At 34.1% G+C, this 21327-nt stretch overlaps 2 protein-coding genes across 27 annotated transcripts in view; one reads left to right on the top strand and one right to left on the bottom strand.

The window, feature by feature from the left end:
- Positions 1 to 16345, top strand: part of Fubp1 (far upstream element binding protein 1) — a 32100-nt gene extending 15755 nt beyond the window's left edge. For 4 of the 22 annotated variants that reach the window (XM_048814121.1, XM_048814120.1, XM_048814112.1 and 1 more), the window contains 4 exons: positions 2748 to 2885; positions 5410 to 5484; positions 11069 to 11214; positions 12864 to 16345. In XM_048814121.1, coding sequence (XP_048670078.1) covers positions 2748 to 2885; positions 5410 to 5484; positions 11069 to 11214; positions 12864 to 12902 — 398 coding nt within the window. In that variant the 3' untranslated portion in view covers positions 12903 to 16345. Of the gene's footprint in view, positions 1 to 2747; positions 2886 to 5409; positions 5485 to 11068; positions 11215 to 11618; positions 12016 to 12863 lie in introns of those variants that run through there. The other 18 variants (XM_015490551.2, XM_048814125.1, XM_015490553.2 and 15 more) reach the window with 10 other exon arrangements.
- Positions 16346 to 17146: 801 nt separating this feature from the next.
- Nexn (nexilin F-actin binding protein) overlaps positions 17147 to 21327 on the bottom strand; it is a 48957-nt gene continuing 44776 nt past the window's right edge. For all 5 annotated transcript variants that reach the window (XM_015490547.2, XM_015490544.2, XM_048814127.1 and 2 more), the window contains 3 exons: positions 18076 to 18261; positions 17483 to 17840; positions 17147 to 17396 (listed from right to left, as the gene is read on the bottom strand). In XM_015490547.2, the coding sequence (XP_015346033.1) occupies positions 17383 to 17396; positions 17483 to 17840; positions 18076 to 18261 (558 nt within the window). In that variant the 3' untranslated portion in view covers positions 17147 to 17382. The remainder of the gene's footprint in view (positions 17397 to 17482; positions 17841 to 18075; positions 18262 to 21327) is intronic.

Genomic DNA, 21327 nt, shown 5'->3' with positions numbered 1-21327 from the left:
TGTCCACAAAAAAAATTTTTTTAAATTCCTGTTTATAAGATTATTTAAGGGTCTAATAAAGTGTTAAATACTTGAGCTTTCACTTCCCAGTTCTCAAATAAGCTTACGTGAGCTGTCTGTGTTAGTATTCATGATAGGACAACTTAACATAATAATTGCATGCTGGAACTTTAATTATACTTATTTTCTCATTCAAATCTGGATTTTTTTTAATATGCATTCTAGTCTCTTGATTTTGCCATACCATATAGTTTGCATTTCATATTGGGCAAATAGGCATTCTTCAAAACCACATGTCATTTATAAATGATTTTTTTTTTTTTTTAACTGCTCTACCTACTTTTTGAACATTTTCCACTGGAGTAGTTTAAGAGAATGTATCCTGAATTATGGATTTCTTTATGCACAATGTATATTTATTGAAAGAAAAAAATTAACACAATTTATTAAAATGAAATTATTTAATTAAATTTGGTTAAGTATTTTTGTATTTAAATGTGCTCCCATGTTATAAAATACCTTCATTTTATAGGAAGTTTGCTCTGTGGAATCTGATGACATGACAGTCACCAAAACCACAGTTTCTACTCACTTAAGGAACAAATTCACTTCTAGCATCTGGTTATACAAAGTTGAGTTTGCACAAATGTCCCAAAGCTAAAGAATGTACTCCTAGTGTAAGCAGCACTGTGATTGAAGGATTTACGGGGTACATACAGGTGTAGCATAAAAAAATTATTTGCTCTAGAACAGTCATAGTCCATCTTTTAAAAATTAAAAGCATTTTCTTTGGAACCTATTTGGAATGGTGTGATTACCAAGGAACAAGTCAAGAGTTTGAGCAGATTAAGGGGCACATTTATATATTTTGTCACTGCGTTTCAGGATTATACCTATGAGCACTGTTTAGGGTGAGTAGCATGATTTAAAAAAAACAATAGGAGTGAGAAGTGATCTTTGTATCATTGTCTGTTTCCCACATGGAGTAGTAATGAAGTCCACTATAAATATACTATAAGCCCTAATCAGTGAATATGGCTTCCAGCATTGCTTTTGGTACATAAGTAACCCATTTAGCTAAAAGGTGACAGCTAGTTGGCTCACCTCAGGTTTATTAGTTGTTCCTGAGTCTCTGGATTAGATGTTGCTTTTATTAGACTTATAGTACTGTAATATTTTACTGTCAGTATTCTGTAAAATGATCTGTCAACATTTGTGTAGTGGTCGAGAACTTGGACTACAGGATTAAACAAATCTAGAACAGTACTAGTTCTGAAACTTAATGATTGTGGGACATTGAGGAAGCTTTTGAACCCCTCTAAACCCTTTTTCTTACCTACAAAATGATGATAAATGAATGGATGTTATGTTGAATGAATAGTTAGTTTTCAGTACATATTAGATACAGTAACTGTGAGACTGGTTTTCTTTTTATGGTTTACACATGAAGAAGTGTAAGTGTTGCTTGTTAAAGTTTGTTTTATCTGCCTGGCGCTGAGGTGGGAGGATCACTTGAACCCAGGAGTTCGAGACCAACCTGGGCAACTGAACAAGAACCCAGCTCAGAAAAAAAAAAGTTTGTTCTATCTTAATTTCTCTATCCAGATATTGTATCAAGTAAAATATTTATATTTATTAGTAGGCATGCAGATAATTACAGTATTGACATATCAAAGTGTGGTACATTGAGCACTTGGGAAAGATTTGGGGGGTGACTAATACAGTATGTTATAATTTTCTTTTTCTAGAAATACTGCCCCTTTTTTCTCAAGTTCCACAGTTGAGAATTGCTGCTGCTTTGGAATAAAGGCTGAACAGATTACTTGTGGATATAGACTCTGGCTAAGGAAATATATTATTATAGATATAAAATAATAAAAAGTGTTTATATAACATTTTTAATTTATTACAAAGCACAGAATCAATAAGAGGACTTCTGTTGGCTGACCAAAAGGTTTCAGACTTCACATCACATATCAGTTGATTTATGAGAGGTGAATGAAGATGAGCCAAGTGCAGAGGAGACTTAGGACAAAAGGCCCAATCATGGTGACTTTAGAAAAGTACAAACAATTTGTTGTGGCTAGAACTTGGGTATTAGAGAGGTATTGACAAAAGAGAGAGATAGGGCTAGAATAAGAAAGATAGCTAGATTTGTATCATCAAACATGTTGTTGAATGTTGTGCTGTGCTTAAAAGCTTTGACCATCCTAAAGATTCTAGAGAATGAATACATTTCCATTAGGGCAGTAACATCAAGTTTATGATACCTTCTGTGAAATAGAATGAAATGTGGTTACTCTGTTTCTAAGATTTCTATTTCCTCCTGGAAAACAGGGCAAGACATGAGTCATAGTTCTAAAATAATTGCTTCCTTCTTATACAAATTGCCCCTAGAAATCTTTTTTCCTTTAATCATTTTCCAGATAGAACTGTTGCATTTGAGCTAAACTGGTTTAGAAGAACAAGGGCACAAGATAGTTTTAGATAAAGCATTGGGTTTGAAGCATTGGATCCAAGTTCATGTCTCAATTCTGCTGCTCAAGTAATTTTGTAACCTTGAAAGTCAATCACTGAGTCTCAATTTTCTATAATAGAAGCTAACAAAAATATTAGAAAATTTGAAAGTTTCCGTTTACTCTTTATTGTTGATTGAGGGGTTTATTTGTCAGAAAGCTGCATCTATGTGAGAGAGTAAAGAGATGATGGACTTTGGATATAAACCTTGAACCTTGTGTTTATTCCAGCTAAGGCAGGAACGGATCCAAATTCAGCAGCTTGGGCTGCTTATTATGCTCACTATTACCAACAGCAAGCACAGCCACCACCTGCAGCTCCTGCAGGTGCACCAACTACAACCCAGACTAATGGACAAGGTAACTATGGTAACTAAACAATTTATTTTGTATTTAAAAGCCAAAACATTCAAAATTATATATGAAGTGTATCACTGTATAATACGTAAAGTTTCTAACATTAAATTCAGTTATAACTTCAGTGCTATAGGTTTTGCATTCTTAAATTAAGTTACTTTGAAATAATTTGAAACTTTTCATAAGAACAAAATCAGGAACACACAGATAGCCAAGTTGTTGTTTTATCTCCACCTACTCCATTACCCTCTCATATATGTGTCCATGTTTACTGTCGTCATATCGTTATAGAGCCCTGAAAATTAGTCTCCCAACGTTAATATATCATTACTGTCCCAATGTGCTGCCTTTATTTAGATTTCACCAATTGTCCTAATACTTTCTCTCCTGATGCAGGATCCCATTTGGTAATATAACATACTCTTCCCAATCTGAAATTGTTCCTCGTTCCTTTTAAATTTTTTTTCCCTCTGTTATATAGTAGAGTGCAGACTTGTGTTTTGTTAAAAGATTGCCAATCTAGGTCCCTTTGACCTTTTCTTTTTTGAGATGGATTCTCGCTGTATTGCCTAGGCAGGTCTTGAAAACCTGGGCTCCAGCGATCCTCCTGCCTCAGCTTCTCAAGTAACTGGGATTACAGGTGTGCACCACTATGCCTGGCCTATTCAGTCTTTTCTGTTGACCATAAGGTAATGCTTACTTGACAAGAAAACTCAAGGAACTATGCAGTGATGTTTATACTTTGAACAGGAATCAAAATGTTTAAATCTTCCATATCTGGTGACAGTAAGCTTGACCATTTGGTCATATTGATTGATGTGTGTTAGGTTTTTGGGCCATGATACTACCATTTTTCTCTTAAAATTAATTAGTATTTTCTGGGGGCATTATATTGAGATTATACTGTTCTTTGTCAAACTTCTATCAAACAGCCTTCATTAATAATGTCTGCTTTTAATACTAGCATGGTGATGATAATTTTGATTTTATACTTGTACATTTATTAGTTGATATTTTATCATAAAGAGCTTTCCCTTTTTATCCTATTTAGTTCTTTATATCGATATGGGTTCCTTTTGTATTTTTTTAAATCATTTTTTATTATTTTAATAATCAGATTGTCCTAAATTGGGCCAGTCAGTAGTATCTTCAAGGTGGCTCCTGTATCCTTTTGAAGTGCCTATAATTCTTTAAACACTTTCTTATTTTCTGGCACAATAAGATGTTTATTTTATGTTTTCGGGCTCTAGCCATTTCTACAAAGGTTCCTGATTTCCTTTGGTGGAGGGCAGAGGGTATCATAGGTTAAGCTCAGGGGCAGTCTTTATCACTCAGCCACCTCCCCAGACCTTCTTTTTTAATTCTTTGAGACAGGGTTTCATAAAATTGAAGAGGCTGTCCTGGAGCTTGGAATCCTCCTGCCTTGACCTCTGGAGTCTTTGGGATTATAGCCAACACAGCACCATGCCTGGCATGATTTCCCTTTAATGAAGGATGACATTTAGAAACCAAATTGTACGCATATTGCTACTGAGGTGTCATTACATCTAGTTTTTTTCGGCAGACAAAACTAGGAAATATTTGGGCATGGTGGTACACACCTATAATCTCAGCTACTTGGGAAGTTGAGGCTGGAGGCCAGCCTAGGCAGTAAGACCTTGTCTAGGGCTATGGAGTGTAGCTCAGTTCAGTGGTACATCCTGGGTTTAAACCCTAATATCCCTCCCACCCAAAAGAAAAAAAAAACAACTAGGAATAGTTCTTTAAAGTGTTTTCCCTTTTCATATTTAAAAATGGTTGGGCTGGGGATGTGGCTCAAGCGGTAGCGCGCTTGCCTGGCATGCGTGCGGCCCGGGTTCGATCCTCAGCACCACATAAAACAAAGATGTTGTGTCCGCCGAAAACTAAAAATAAATAAATAAATATTAAAAAAAAAAATGGTAAGGGCTTGGGCTGTGCAGCTCAGTGGCAAAGCACCTAAGTTTAATCTATGAGTACCCCTGAGTTTAATCTGTGATACCCCCTGCTCTCATACCTGCATGTGTGAGGCACTGGGTTCGATCCTTAGCACTGCATATAAAACTAAACAAGTAAAGGCATGCTGTCCATCTACAACTTTAAAAAATTTTTTTTCCTATATGGTGAGAATCAGGTATCCTCGATGTATTTTCTTATTTAACGTCAGTTTGCGCATATATATATATAATAACCAGTGTTATCTGTCCAATATCTCAATCTTACACCATCTTCTGTTGTATATGTGTGTGTTTGCGCGCTTGTGTGTGTGGTGATTAAATGCAGGGCTTTGTCCTCGCAAGGCCAGCACTCCTACCACCTGGGCTATATCTCTAGCCCCATCATCTTCTGTCTTTGACACTAGCAGGGACAACGCCACTATCACACAGCAACTCCCTTCTACCTCACTGCTCCATCATAGTCCACTGCCAATTCCTACACTCCAAGAAGCAGAAGGAAAGGCTCAAAATAGCCTTTAAAAACTTTTAATCTTACTTTTTTGTTGTTTTTCTTTAACAAGGAGATCAGCAAAATCCAGCTCCAGCTGGACAGGTTGATTATACCAAGGCTTGGGAAGAGTACTACAAGAAAATGGGTATGTTGTGTATATTTAAATATATATATGTGTGTGTGTGTCCTTATAATTTTGATTCATTAATTATTGTAATATTGAGGGAATAATTACCAAAATTACATTATAAAATAACTGGATCTTCAGCCACTACAAATAATTCTTACATTTGGTCTGGGTTTGCAGCATAGTGGTAGAGCACTTGCCTAACATGCAAAATCATGAGTTCAATCCCCAGCACCACACAAACAAAAATAAATCTTAAAATCTGTAGTTATTAACAAGGAAATGCATTTGTTAATCAGTTTTTATTTGTAACTAGAATTTTTCTCACTGGCATATATGACTTTGAATATTGCTGAACTTTTGTCAAAGGCCAGTTAACCTTTATAACTAGCATAAATGATATGAAGTTATATTTCTGAGCACCAAGCAGAAGTTGGTTGTGTGTGCTATCATTTTCGCTGCAAAATAGCAGGTAAGGTCTGAGGAAGTTCAGGGAAGAATACTTGCTTAGCATGTACAAGGTCCTAGGTTTGATCCCAGCACCACCACCCAATAAACAGTAAACCAGGTAAGAAGTAACCTACAGAGAAGGGAATTACTTAAATAACACTGGTATGTATGAAAAAGGGAAAATAAGTCACCTAGAAAAAAGCTTTTTCCTTCAATAACTATAGCTTACATAAAGCCAGGTGCCTAGCATAGTGATACATATTGAGAGTGCATTTAGAGCATAGGAGCTAGGAGACCTGATCTAAAAGGATACGATTGTTAGTCAAATGAAATGATATATTTGAAAAATCAAACTGCCATGCAAAGGAAAAGAGCTTTCTCTTCACTAACAGTTCACTTGTACAGATTGAGATAGAATCTGAATTTTACTTCACAAGTCCCAAACCTATTTCACAAATTTTATGTTTTTAGGGACCATTTAGAACCTGGTACTATACTTCTAGACTGTTGTTTTTCAGATGCTTTGGCTTATAATTCTTTTTAAAGTAACATACCATTACCACAGTCAGTTATCAAAAATGAAAGTCACAAATGAAAGCTAAACAGATAAATTTGCCCATCCTTCACTGGCACAGAAAAAGGTAGAATTTTGTTGTAAGATAGTCTACTTGTGGTTTTAAGTATAAATTTCAGTGTTTTCTAAAGATTTCTGCAAAGCTAATTCTTGGTTAGTTGTTTGGTTTGGTTTTGTGGTACTAGGGATTGAATGTAGGCCCTTATGCTGGCTAGGCAAGCCCTCTACCATTGAGCTACCTATCCAGCCCTTTTGAAAATTTTTTTGTTTTTGAGGCAGGGTCTCAGTATATTGCCAATTAACCTCAAATTTACAGTCCTCTGTTTGCTTCAGCCCCAAAGTCAGTGGGATTAAAGATGTAGGCCACCAGGCTTGGCTGATTGCTGTTTAAGGAAGATTAATTTTTCCAGTTAGAATGACCTTGAAAAGAGTGTCATGCTGTGTGTCATTCCTAAGGATTTCTCAGATTTATTAATTTTGTTTTTGTGACCTAGCTTAGCTTAGACACATCTATAGCAACTGCATTAAGAAGTTGTTTAACTTTAATCCTAAATAATATACTCTTCTTAGTGTGACCACATAATTTATTATGTGAATGGGCATGCTGTGAATAATCATGCCCTGGCAACACAGTGGTTAGGACCTATATCCACCTTAAATTTAATATAATAACTTTATCATTTTAAAGAATTAAGCATGTTGAGGTTAAAATACATTAGTTCAAACTTCTTTTTTCACACCATGCCAGACATGTTCCTATATTGTTACCAAGTGGGTAAAAACAAAGACCTTTTAATGACTTGGTAATTATTGGGGGATGAGTTTGGCTTCTGTGCTTTATTATATCCTACTGCTTCTTGGCAACACAACCGCTAAAAAGTTTTCTGTTGAGTTGTTTTATATTTTACATGCCCAAAGTGAGTACTTTGATTTCTGATTATTACTATAAAAGTGTAGGCATTTTAACTTGCCTTTGTTGTAATTTTTCATTTACTACTGTTTCCCTGCCAGCCTTTTTTTAAAATCATCGTTCTGTAGATATTATGTTAGATTGTATAGACTGGTTGGGCATTTGCCTCTCATGTAATTGTTTTGGGTTGTGTTAGGGATTGAATCCAGGTTGGGCTGTAATACTGTGCCACAACCCTCAGCCCCTTCATATGTGTCTCCCCACCTTTTTTTTTTTTGTACCCAGGATTGAACCACAGGCACTTAAGTCACTGAGCCATATGTCTTATTTAGAGACAAGGTTACACTGAGTTACTTAGGGCCTCTCTGAGTTGCTCAGGCCAACCTTAAACTCAGCCTCCCAAGCCACTTTGTGTAACACTTCGCCCATTTAATGTACTTTTTAAAGAAATTAAGACTAGATAATTTAGTCGCATGTTTAATGAACATATTTTTATTATATGATAGGGATGTCAATTTATTTTTTCCTATAACAGTTTTTTTTGTAAATGACCTTTGCTTAACTACTCTGATTTCTTCTAGGTATAATCCTCAGGCTCTTTTTAGGGTATCCACAAATAAGAGACTTTAAATATAGTTCAGTCATCAAGTATCACAAATGGCAGGAGGAAAAGGAATGATAATATTGGGAGATAAAAATCTTTACTCACAACCCACTTCCTTGTTAACCCTTCAGTTGGTCTAGATTTTCCAAGACTTCAGATTTCCTAGTTCCCTTGATTTCCCATCCAGTACTCTTTACCAAACTAGGCAGGCTATGACATTGGAGTTTTTTCCCCCAAAGAAACTCAGGTGATTAAATTCTTAAAAATGAGATTCTAGAGAGTTTAACTAATTAGCAAATACTCCATAAGAGAACAAATAAGGTTTCAAACTAGAGAGATAATTTCTGTTTTGGAGAAGGGTAAGTGAAATCATTTTGGGAAAAGTTTGACTTAAGAAAGGCCCTTCTGGGGCTGAGGCTATAGCTCAGTGGCAAAGTGTTTGTCTCGTATGTTTGAGGCACTGGATTCAATCCTCAGCACCACATAAAAATAAATATACTGTGAGTTCATCTACAACTAAATAAATATTTTTTTAAAAAATAGAAAAGCCCTTCTGATGTTAAGCACTGATATGATGGACTCAGAACACTAGCCATCTGGTATCATAAGCCTGAAGAAGGAGCAAGAGGAATTGTGGGAGGATATATGGAGAAATAATTGAGTGCTACACACTGTTCAAGGAAGAGTGATTCTTCGACTATAGTAGAAAGTTGTTACCCATAAAAAGAAACGGAAGTACTGGAGGTAGAGAGCCAAGTATTAAGTACATTAAATAGGAAGAGTTCTTTTGTCTTCTTAACTTGGCAAAATGAGTAACATTTGGCCTTTGGACGGGAAAGGTGAAATGAGTTTTTCTTTCCTTTTAGTTGTAGATGGACATAATACCTTTTATTTTCTTCATTTTTACATGGTGCTGAGGATCAAAAGCAATGCCTCACATGTGCTAGGCAAGTACTCTACCACTGAGCCACAACCCCAGCCCAAATAGTTTTTTTTTTTTTTTAACGTGTGTTTCAGATTGAAATGTAAAATGTTGACAACTTAACAAATATTTTTCTTTGAGTCTAACACCTTACTTCTAGTTTTTCATCAGATACTTGGGTTTGGGGGGGGTGTTAGGGAATATTTGAGTCTAATGAGTTTTTTCTGCACATGTCTGTTTAACATCTTGTTATGAACTGGGGATATAGCTCAGTTGGTAGAGTGCTTGCCTCACATGCACTAAGGCCCTGGGTTCAATCCCCAGCACCATAAATAAATAAGCAAGCAAGCAACCTAAGCATATCTTACAATGAAGTTTTGTTCATTTTGTAAACTTCTAAGTGGGAATTATTGCTCTCTTAACAAGGTTTGTTTCCAAGGATGAAAGAGATGTGTTTTTATTGCCTTTACTACCTGGTATTTGTTTTGCAAATATTGAAACTTGTTTGACTTGTCTCCTTATAAAGGTCAAAATGTTAAACTCGCTTTTGGAAAAAGTTATTTATGGAAGAAAAAGAAATATTGAGAATTTTTTGTAGTAAATTTTTCTCTGTTGCCCAAAGAAAGGGTTTTTATTCATTTTTAAGGTTAATGGTTATAACTTAAAATTTTATTCATTCAGTGGCTTTTTAATTGTTACAATTTTATAATGGTGGCTACTACTTTCTTAAACTACATAAAGTTGCCTTTTTGGAAACATCCAGCAAACATAAAAATAGCTTCCTATATAATGCTCCAGTATTTTTTCTATGTAATTATGTAATAGAACCAAGTGTTCATGTGTAGGAGCTATGATTAAGAAAACATGTCCTTGTTTCTCCTTGCTGCTTGTGTGTGTGTGTGTGTGTGTGTGTGTGGCCTAGATGCTAAGCAGGTTTTCCACTACTGAGCTATATCCCCAGCCCTTTGTTTTCTGAGACAGGACCTTCCTAAGTTTCCCAGGCTGACCTCCTGTGATCCTCCTGCCTCAGCCTCCCAAGTAGCTGGGATTACAGGCACACACCACTGCCCAGCTGTGTTTTCTATTTTGAAAATTTCCCACTTTCAGAAAATTGAGGCGGTGGGGGGTACAGCAAATACCCAGTTTCACCATTTTTAAAAAGTGATTCATATCCCTTTGTATTTAATGTTTTTTGTACATGGACAATTACAAAGTAAGTTGCAGATAATTTTTCCTCCAAATATACTCAGCAGTGTCCTTAACATGCACAATATATTTATTCAGAAAATCTTTTATAATTATATTTTCAGAGCCCATTCAGTGTCTCTTTAATCTTATAATTCAGAAAAGTCATCTTGCCTAAAGAAAGATCTGCTCCTCATGAGTATTGTGTTTCGTTGATCTAATTTTTTGTGTTATATGCCAAGTTATTTTTAATAATTTTTGGTTGTAATTTAAACATTGAGTCTGTCATGGCCTTTAAGTGTTTTTTATAAATATTTTTTGTAATTCTCTGTTGAGGGCTTGAATTTCAAGACCAGTTGTATAACAGATGAATCCAAACAGAGAAACAACCAAAAAAATAGAGAATTTTCTCTCTTTTACCCTCTGTTTGCCATCACTACCAGGGCACCATCCAAAGGTTTACAGACTACTTAACTTGAAGTACTTTTGAAACTTATTCGGAACAGTAACAGTTTAACTCTGGAATTGATTCAAGTATTATGCCTGAATTTTTACCTTTACTTAAGGCTATGTGGATTTTGGCAAGTATTTGTTTTTAATTAATAGTGATGCCTTCTAAAAATCCATGATTAACATAAGACTAAGAAAAGAGGGGGGGTTGTTTTTTTTTTTTTTTTCAGGGTAGTTTCAACACTAATGAATATTTAAGATAAACAGGCAGAATTCTGACCCTCTGCTTTGTCATTATAACCTGTACTTACAGTGGATATAATTTTATATTAAAATATAGGGTTAAAATATAGGGGTTTTTTTTTAGGTCAACAAGGGCAGACACAAGATTATTCAAAGGCTTGGGAGGAATATTACAAGAAGCAAGGTATTGTTTTTGTTAGAAATGAGATTCTTCTGGGCTTTTAATTATGGTTGCAGCAACAAAGTTGTTCTGTTTTCTTAAAGGTCAAGCAGTTCCTGCTCCTACTGGGGCTCCACCAGGTGGTCAGCCAGATTATAGTGCGGCCTGGGCTGAGTACTATAGACAACAAGCAGCTTATTATGCCCAGACAAGTCCCCAGGGAATGCCACAGCATCCTCCAGCACCTCAGGTATAATAAATAAATATACTAATTTGTTGATTTCCCCCCCCCCCTTTCCAATCATGTTTTCTGCATGTTTACTGTTTTGTCTGTTTGGGATTGTTTATCTTTTTTATTTTCATCTGGCAGACTATAACTGAAATGTTGTATATTTGGTTTTTTGTTTTGTTTGGGGGGTTTCTTGTTTTTTATTTTAAATAATTCTTTCTGGCATCTGAGTGCTGAATATTTCTACAATGCCTTTGATTTAAAAATAAATTTTCTTCCCCCCAGGGATTTGCAAATCATGCAAGAAGCCACCAACATTTATATTAACCAATTTTTCTTTCTTAAAGGATTCACTCCTGAATTAGCTCCATTTAAAGGATTTTCTTTAACTTTTTGTGTATTTCTTATGTATCTCTTCTGCACAGGGCCAATAATAAGAAGTGGACAATACAGTATTTGCTTCATTGTGTGGGGGAAAAAAACCTTTGTTAAATATATGGATGCAGACGACTTGATGAAGATCTTAATTTTGTTTTTGGTTTAAAGTAGTTTTTTTTTCCCTTTTTTTTCTTTTTCTTTTTCTTTTTTTTTTTTTTGAAAATGTACAAAATATCTATCACTACTGATAGGAGGTTAATATTTCTGTGTAGAAATGAAAATTGGTTTGTTTTTAGTGTTTAGTGTAGATGTACACATTCCAGCAAATGTATTTGCAACTATTATGTGGTCAATGCTTTGTGATATAAATGTACTTTTTCAATGTATACTTTCACTTTTAAAAATGCCTGTTTTGTGCTTTACAATAAATGATATGAAACCTCCTGTGTCGGTAAGTTGGATATGTGGGTATTTAAAGAATTCGTAATTTCTTAGCAATGATAAGATACATATACACAAATATGTAAGCTTTCCCCGTGAATTATTGAGTTTTTAAACACTGGCATGTTTTTTCCCCGTTGCAGTATAGTGGTAGATTGGAGACTTTTCCATTTATTGTATTTGGCTATTTCAGCACAAGTAATCCTGATATCTTCATTTTTTTCCCTTCTGTTTGATTAAAAACTGCATGTGTGTACAATGATCTTTTGGCATACTTCCATTGCATTAACAGTAAAATTTCCTTTTATACATGACCACTGTTTCAGACCTGTACTGCTGCTATAACAGTTAACCTTTCTGTTCTTAATTTGATATTTACTTGATTTCCAAGACTGTTTCAGCATAACTAATTTTAAACAGTTTTCAGATAGTGAATTTGAGTAGTATAATGACTTTTTTTTCATGTAAAGTAACTCTTTCGATGTATATAATATTAGTGTGTTTCTTTCTAAATTTAGGGTAGAAAAGCGAGTAGTATGCAAAAAATATAGCTACATTGCATCTGCCATTGAAACATAATTGGGGTATGGAAACGTTCAAGTTTTTTTCTTTTTTCTCTTTTTTTATTTTTGCAGTATAGATAAGCTTTGTTTTGTAAATGCACAAGTCCAATCATTGAATCAACTTAATTTTTTTATGTACTTGAAATCATTTTATTACTCTTTAACACTCATGCTGAAGTTCTGATATTTTGTTGAAATCCATTGTTTTATTCTTTGCATATTTGTTGGCTCTTTGCATATTTATAGACTACATGCAAATACAGTCTGTCTTGCCATTGTCTGTTGAAGTGCAGGTTTGATCCAGCCAGTATAGAACTAGCTCTGTAGGGGTGAGGAGGACTGTGCTGTGTATCATCCTTGATTGTGTTCCTTCAAGGAGCATTGCACTGTAAGTACATCAGAATGACAAATTGATGAACTGCAACAGTATCTTTTTGTCAATGTTCCACATAATGCAAATGCCATATTTTGTGTGAATATTATGTTGGAATACAGTGCTAATATCTTGGAAAACTATAATTGCTTAACATAGAATAATACATAGTTCTGTTTTTTTTTTTCTAAGTGAGCTTAATGGGTAAGTATTTTTGATATGCTTTAGCTATAGCTAAAGAAAACTTGATCATTAACAAAATTGAACAGTATTATTGGTGCTCCTAAAATATTGTTTTTTGGTTAAAATATGCATATCGTATATTAATATGAAAAACTTGAAATGTGTAAGACAGAAGTGGTTCTCAGCTTGCAAATAATAAGCAATGTAGCACTTTTAACACCATAAATATATTTTCTGTCATTGGTGGGGAGCACCATTTGTTGCTTTGAATATACTGTAAAGGAAGATGTGCAAGAACAAAATGTTGAGATTACCTGTAGGGGAAAATAGCAGTACAGTTCATTTTAGATATTTTGAAATGTTTTTGATTGTTTTATATAACCTAGAGTGATTTCCCTTACCCTTATTTAGATATGGATGTGTAGTACTAGTTTGAAGTTTAATAGTTAAGGAGTTAGTTAATCTATTATCTTTAAGATTAGGGTATTGACATGAAAATTTGAGTATTTTGCATGATTCTGTTGTGTAGATGATCTTTTAGGAAAGTGGTGCATTTATTAATTAAAACTGAAGAAATAGTTCAGTTGGATTCAGTATCATAACTCACAAATTGGAGGCTGTTGATTTTGATTCATTTAAGGTTTAAAATCTTTATTAATTGCAAACAGTGCAATTATTTATACTTCACAGTGCCTTCCCAGACCTTCCACCTTAGGTTCTGCTGCAAAAAGCACAGGTAAGCACAACCTAAGGACATATATAAATAAATATTTCAGTACATTAATGTTGTCCCTGTGAGGTTTTTGTGGTTGTGTACTCAAAAGCAATCTGCTGCTGCTACCCCAAAATGTATTTTGTTATGCTACCATTTTAGTGGAAAGTCTGTTAAGTTGTTCAAGCAACTGTACATTTCTGGGTTATGTTTTTCATTTTAATTTTTTTATTAAAACGAAAGTAATGTAGATTGCTGCTATAACTGATCTACATGCAAATCTTTTGCATTTTTCCCCAAAATATAAAATTGTTGCAGTTAAGAAAGGACAGTTGCATAGTTTTCAAAATTTAGGAAATCGGTTGGTCAGAAACTTCAACAGCCTTCACAGTCTGTTTATGATTGACACGACATTTTCTTTGCCCTCCAAAGCTATGGTTTCTTTATTTTCTTTTTTCTTATTCTTGAACTATAATAAATCAGTAAGAACATTATGGGACAGTTTTTAATTATCATTTTTTTTCTTAGACAAGTCTGTTTTCATAACAAATGCTGAAAAGAAAAAATTATGAAATACTGGCAGTATGTTTTGATAAAAGGCATGTGCATCAGTGAAATGTTAACTGTATAGCAAATAACCTTTCATAATCTGTGTAGCAACCAATATTTTTCTGACTTATAATATTTTAATAACTGACGCTGCATTTATTTTATTTTTGCCAGTTTTAAGTGTTTGTGTGTTCTTATAGATGATTTTAACTGGTACATAATTTTGAGTTAAGATGATTGTATTAAAGCAGCATCATACCAGTTTTGTTTATTCAATTTCTAAAATGTGCTGATCCTTTTAAAACTCCTGCTTATCTCTACATCAAAGAAAAATATTCAAAAATACTGCCTTCATTTTCACACACAGTGCTGAAGATGCTGCAAGCACCAAATCATAGCTCATAAAATCAGGTCCTGAGATAGTTACCCATAAAGAGGAATCCTTTGAGTGTATGCCATTGGTGAGCCGATGAGCATGGACCATAGAAGGGCTCAATGTAGAAGGTAAAATTGGCAAATCATAATTGAGAAATATGAAATGTATTCCCATACATAATATGGTATAGGGTGTAATGTACCTGCTTTTGATCACTTTTCATTTTAAAGTGCTATTCACTTGATCTTAAATGTTCCATGAACTGTTAAATTTCTTAAGTTACTGCACCACATTTATGCTTATGTGTGTTTGATAGTCAATGTTAGTTATGTTAAAATTTGATAATACAAAGGGGCTCTTGACTTTAAGAGCCTGTCAAGTTTTGGTTAGTTGTAGTTTGCATTTTTATAAAAGAAAATATAGATGAATGCTAATAGATATTGTGGCATTGTTGCTATCTCATGAGAATTTTTTAATTCATAAGCCTTCTTGATAAAATAAGCATTTTTTAAAAATGGCGCTAACCTTTCCATAATTTTGAAATAAAGGGAAAGCAGAAAAGGTGAGCCAGATGGTTTGAAATGATAATGGATCTTAGTGGTGGTAGGGAAAAAAAATGTTTAGATTGAAATTTAACTGATTGATTTGATTAGCACTTGAGCAAAAACTTGACAATGTGTTTTTAAAACATCTTAGTGTTGTGATACTTAGAATTCTATAGTTTGATGTTTTTTGTTTTTTTTTTGTTTTGTTTAGAAATAAGTATAGTTTTTTAACTAATGAAAATGGTTTAATACTAAGACTAGTGATTTGATACTAGTTGTTTATTAACATTGTAAAACGTATCCTTAAACAAATATCTTTGAGGTTTATTCATAATGGCAGGTTTGGTTAGGTGTAGCAGAGTGACTTAGAAAGAAATAGGAGTATATTACTAAGTAACAGTATTTGTTTGGATGCTCTTCCAGTAGAATCTTCTACCTAAAAAGTTATCTGTTGTCTAGAATAATGTAGTAGAGTTTACTAATCAATGAGGATGTTTTACTTTTTTTTTCTGCAAATTCTGCCTCATTTAAAAATGCTTTTTAACAATACCTAGTTAAATATAATTTGACTCTGAAAATAACCTTACGTTTTATTTGAACAGTCACTTGATTTTTACCACAATAAAACTTTTGAGGGATTTTTAAATCGGTGCTTTTAAAAAGCAAATAAATCCCAGAGTTTTATTTTCTTCAGTAATACCCCTAAAGAAAACTCTTAAATGTATTTGCGAATATATATATATATATTTTTTCTTATGCATGCTCGATGCATTTTCGTCCTGAGAAAAGTGTTCTCTACAGAAACTACCCGTGTGTAAAAAGAAGATTGGCTTAAAATGGCTACTGTGATGGGAACAGTGTCTTAGGGAGATGCAGCTTGGACTTGAGGTAAATTGAATACTTTACAAACTGTGGTTTAGAGTTTGCTTTAATGACACTGTATGTAAAAGGACGTATGCTTGCTGTAATTTTGTATTCATTTTGGTCTCCTCAATAAAATAAATAAATAAATGTACTTTGAATTATAAGAGAGTACTTTGTGTCTTTTATGCATTTAATACTCAGGAAAAAGAATTTTGTCTTGACTGTCTTTAAAGGATTATTGTGGGTAAGAATTCTAATGATAAGGGTAAACATCTGCTTGTAGGAATCTTTAAACCAAGGAAAGACTTTTTTCTTTAATATACAAGTTACTTTATTATGGGTTTACATTGTAAAATAAATCTGTCTTCCAGAAAATTAAAATATAAAAACAACTTAATGACAGAACATAACTAGTTATTTACAAATAGACTAGTATTTTTAATTAAAGGCTTTCTACTCAGTCCTCTACAGTTAGGTTGAAAATGTTTTCTAATTAAAACATAATTTGTTCAGACAAGATCATAATAAAATTTGCTTTAGTGGTTTGGTTATATATTACACACATTTGAAAAATATATTTAAGTATCCCTAACACTCAGAACAATGTATAGATAGTGGTTTCTTATTAGGTTTTTTCTGGTGTCTGTTTTCCATAAATTCTTTCTTAAACTTTTGTTTTTCTGCATGTTCTCCCTTTTCCATGAAAAGAATGATCTTATTCCCCCTCTTTTCAGAAAGACTTTAAAACTACAACATTCAGAATTCTGTTCCTCTAAGAAAACAAACTAACTCAAATTGATTCCTAATTAGTTGTCTCAGTCTACTTCTGACTAATTTTAGGTATAAAAGCTCACTAAAGATAATTCATGCAAAATAATGTTTACTTTTTAAAAACATAACTGCTATGAATATGGGAAATATACTACCACCCTTGTAATTAGGTTCTGATAGAATAATTGAATCAATTTCCCACTCTCATAAATATATTTTATTGACTGCTAAAATACATATTGTAGAATATGTTGATAAATCTGATATTCAATTGAAAAACAATATTCTGTAATAAGAGTTTGTGTTTTGAAGACTTATGAAAAGGAATTAAGAAGTCAACAGAGTGGTACTTCTGGTATCCTTTTTGGTACTGCCACAGAAAGTAGGAAGAAAGAAAATTGTAGATAGAGAAAGTTCCAAGTTGAGAAGGTACCCTAGTAGTCATCAGCTAAAAAAGAGAAAAAGAAAAATAATTTTTTTAATAGGAAAAAACTTTTAATAGAATAAAAAGATTAAAAGATGATTAATTCTTACTTTCAATGGTAAGAATACAGGTACTAGCTGCAGAGCCTTTATTGTTGACTGCTTTACACATATACTCTCCTCCATCCTCTGGGAAAGTTTCTGGTAAGTAAAGGCAGTAAGTTTCTCCTCTTTCAATATATTGATAGTCTTCCCCATCCTGCAGTATTTCTCCTTCAAACCACCATGTGATTTCTGGTTTGGGTTCTCCTGTTACTTTAACAGTAAATCTGACTGGCTCACTATCTACAACTGAGGTGTTTTTCAGAGGCTTCTTGAACCACGGAGCTCCTGATCTGGTTTGCTCTTCATCTTCAATCGTGGAGCCATTCATGATGCTACCCTCCTCCTCTTCCTCCTCTTCTCTTTTCTGTATTAAAATAAATGCATTCAGGATGGCATTTATAATATCAGTATTTTCAAAGCGGCGGTATAGTAGTAGAATTTTGAAGGTGAAAGTAAATAATGTACACTTATTATTAAGTACACATTATTCCAATTACTTGAAAGCTATTAAAACATTCTGTAAATTCCTCTTCATAAAATTATGGTATTTAAAAGCCTCCTTAGAAAAAATTTTTTAAAAAAATATGTAAGCCTAGTACCTTTTGTAGTGCTGCATCAATTTCTTTTTGTTCAAACTGCATTCGTAGAAACTTTTGTTCTTCAATTCTTCTTTGTTCTTCTTCTTCCCTTGCTTTAGCCATTTGTTCAAATCTTGCTTTCATATTCACTTTATGAGTAAATGGAGCTTCACTTTTTTTTGCAGGCTTTATATCAACATCTTCTTCCTTCAAGAAAATGGGCCAAGAGTAACAATTGCTTGTTTTCTAAAAGCAAGCTGGGGTTTGGCTCAGTGGTAGAGCACCTGCCTAGCACATGAGGCACTGCGTTGGATCTTTAGCACCACATAAAAATGAATAAACAAAACAAAGGTATTGTGTCTAAGACCAAAAAAAAAATTAAAATAAGAACTGAAGTGTTAATAGTTGTGTATAGGCACAAAGTGATTCACGTCATTGGTATGCATGTGCTCTCCTAGACAGGATTGTTTTACTGCCCTATAATTAAAAAAAACTGATAGTTGGTACTGGAGGTTGAGCCTAGGGGTGCTTTACCACTGAGCTATACTCCCCCCACCCCTTTTTATTTTTTGAGTTTGGGTCTCACTAAATTGCTGAGACTGGCCTCAAACTTGCTATCCTCATGCCTCACCCTCCCAGGCCACTGGGTTTACAGGCATTTACCACCATGTTCAGCAAAGCATTCTTAATTATGATCCTGTTCTCCCAGTGTAAAGATCACACAATATCACTGGAATGCCAGCCTATTTTACCCAACCAACAATGGCTTGTTTTTGATGTTACTGAATAATACAAAAAAGGTCAGAATATAGTACTACACCTTTCACGATTAGTAAAACTTCCTTTCCCACGCAAGTCTCCCACCCTATAACAAAGAATATAATTTATGTTATTTCTTGTTTGATTTTTCCTTCTTTACCCATCTTAGGCCTGTATCCTAGAGATGAATTCCATCCAAATCCTGGTCAAATGGTAGAGAAAGGTGTTACAAGTAGAAATGGGAAACTTAAACGACAGTATATGTAGCATAAAGAAGGGATTAAGGTCAAATGTGTAGTTCATCTGTGTAAGGCTAAGTGTTGGAAGAAATGGGTATAATTAGTGATTTAAGAGCAGTATCAGTATGAGTCTAGGAAAGGACCAATTTGATAGTGATGTCACTTGAGGGTGGTCTTAGAGTGGGGTTCAGTTAATCCATACTTTCTAAAGTACTATAGTAGTTGACTCTTGATTCCTAGGCATTTGTGGGTTTATCTGAAAACCATTTAATAATACTGTGGGTAGTTGCTTCAGGGTACCCATAGCCAGCTAAAGAATTTGTGAAGACAGCTATATGAAAGTCTTGGTTTTATATCAGTTTAAGGTGTTGCACCCTTGTTCTAATGGGGGGAGTAGGAAGTAAAAGAAAATTGAGTAGTTTTTCTGTGTTTGAATCCAGTTGTATTATTAGGTTAAAAAGTATGTTATCAACAGGGTTTTCTATAAGTTTGAACAAGTAAAAATTTCTCATAAGCTAACTGGGAGAAAGTGAATGAACATTCACTTAAATACAATGTCATCTCTTCTTGGATCCCTGAAAAGCAAGGTTCAGGTTTCTGGGAAAAACCTGTATCCTGTTGAATGGAATGAATGCTTATCTAGGTACATTATTTATAAGGCACTGACACCTTCAGCACAGTTAAGCAATGCATTTGCCTTGGAATACTTTAATTATGAAGTCAGATAAGGCTAAGGTAGGTGTTCAATTGGTTTAAATACCAAATGAGTGTGATACAGATGAAGTGCTTGCTACAGGAGCTGGAATGGAATTCTTTGGGGAAGTACACATGAATGAGACTTTGAAAGATGTTGAACATTTTCTAGAAGAAACTAGTCAAATGATCAGATTTGGAAAAGGGATTGCTATAACAAGGGTCCTCGCTTTTAATTGCACTCTACCAAAATTATGCTAGTAGATTTTTAAAGGCTACCTCAATGATCTTTGATTCAGAAAAGTATGATTGGAGGGACTTCCATGTCCTTTGCAGGAAACACCATTCAGAACATCCTGATGTATTGAATTCCATCCTGTCCTAATCTCACATTGAAGATCCAATAATAGCAATAAAACAAAAAGTAATCTACATTATTTTTATCTTGCCTGCATATTTTGTAGGGATAGACAGGATTGCTCAGGTTTTATTCTTGCTAGCAACTCAAAGGAAGCAAGTACATGTTGATTTGACTTTATCTTCTGTGATAGATTAACTTCATACTGTTATTTTCAAATGGCTTTAATCTACTCCCTTCAGCAAAGTTAACAGTACATTAGACCTTCCCATTTACCTAAGTTTAGGACCAATTTTTCAGACTGCCTTTACCTTATTTGAAACAATTTATTCATCTTGCCTCATCAGAATTGATTTCTCTAGCAATGTCTGGTTTTATTGGTAATCAGTGTAATATTAGGCTCCTCAGCAACCACCTTCCCTAAAAGCAATAGTTTTGTTACAAGTTTGATCTACTTTTCTCCCCTGGACTAAACTTAATGCCTTTGTACATATTTTCCAGTTCATCCATCATGATCTCAGAATTCTTTCATAAACAGTCTTTTACTGTCCTAAAAATTTGTTTATTAACATTTCCCAGAAAATAGTTGATGTAAGTTTAAAAAGGCGTTTACACTACCCATAATCTGCTTTTACAGGTTTGTAACCTGTCACCCATTATTCTATGAACCTTGCATTATAGCCCTATTTTCCATTCCCCAAATTTTATTTATAGCCTCTGTTGAGTCATTGTTTCCTCAATCTGGAGTGTCCTTACCTGCAACTTTTATGCAACCTTTACATTCGGTGTGAATGTTTGCTCAGCGCTGTTAAGCCTCTTCTAGACATCAATCCTTCCAATTTGATCCCATAACACTAAATATAAAACCTATTAAAGCACAGTCACATCTCATTTGGCTTGCACACTTTCCCTAAAACAACTCAGGGTCCCACATTAGGAGTGGTGGTTACAAATTTATTTCCCTTACCCCTACTTCATTAACCTCAAGCTTTTATTTGCCAGCATTCAGTAATTGTTTGCCATCTTCACCTCTGTCTCTAAGTGATACATGAAAAGAAATGACAAGTTTAGTCGCTAAGGTAGTACCAGTGTCTACAGCAGATCCTGAAACATCGGGCACTCATTTTTAATGCCTATATCCAAGCCCACCTTTAATTTCAACATTATGTAACTAAAAGAATGTCTGGTGTTAACTCCATGTTTTAAAAATCCCTTTAGGTGGCT

The sequence above is a fragment of the Marmota marmota genome, unplaced genomic scaffold (genome assembly GCF_001458135.2).
Source record: "Marmota marmota marmota unplaced genomic scaffold, marMar, whole genome shotgun sequence".
In the NCBI taxonomy this organism is placed as follows: Eukaryota; Metazoa; Chordata; class Mammalia; order Rodentia; family Sciuridae; genus Marmota; species Marmota marmota.
Note: the sequence above shows the minus strand (reverse complement) of the source record. Positions and strands in the feature narration are given on the sequence as shown.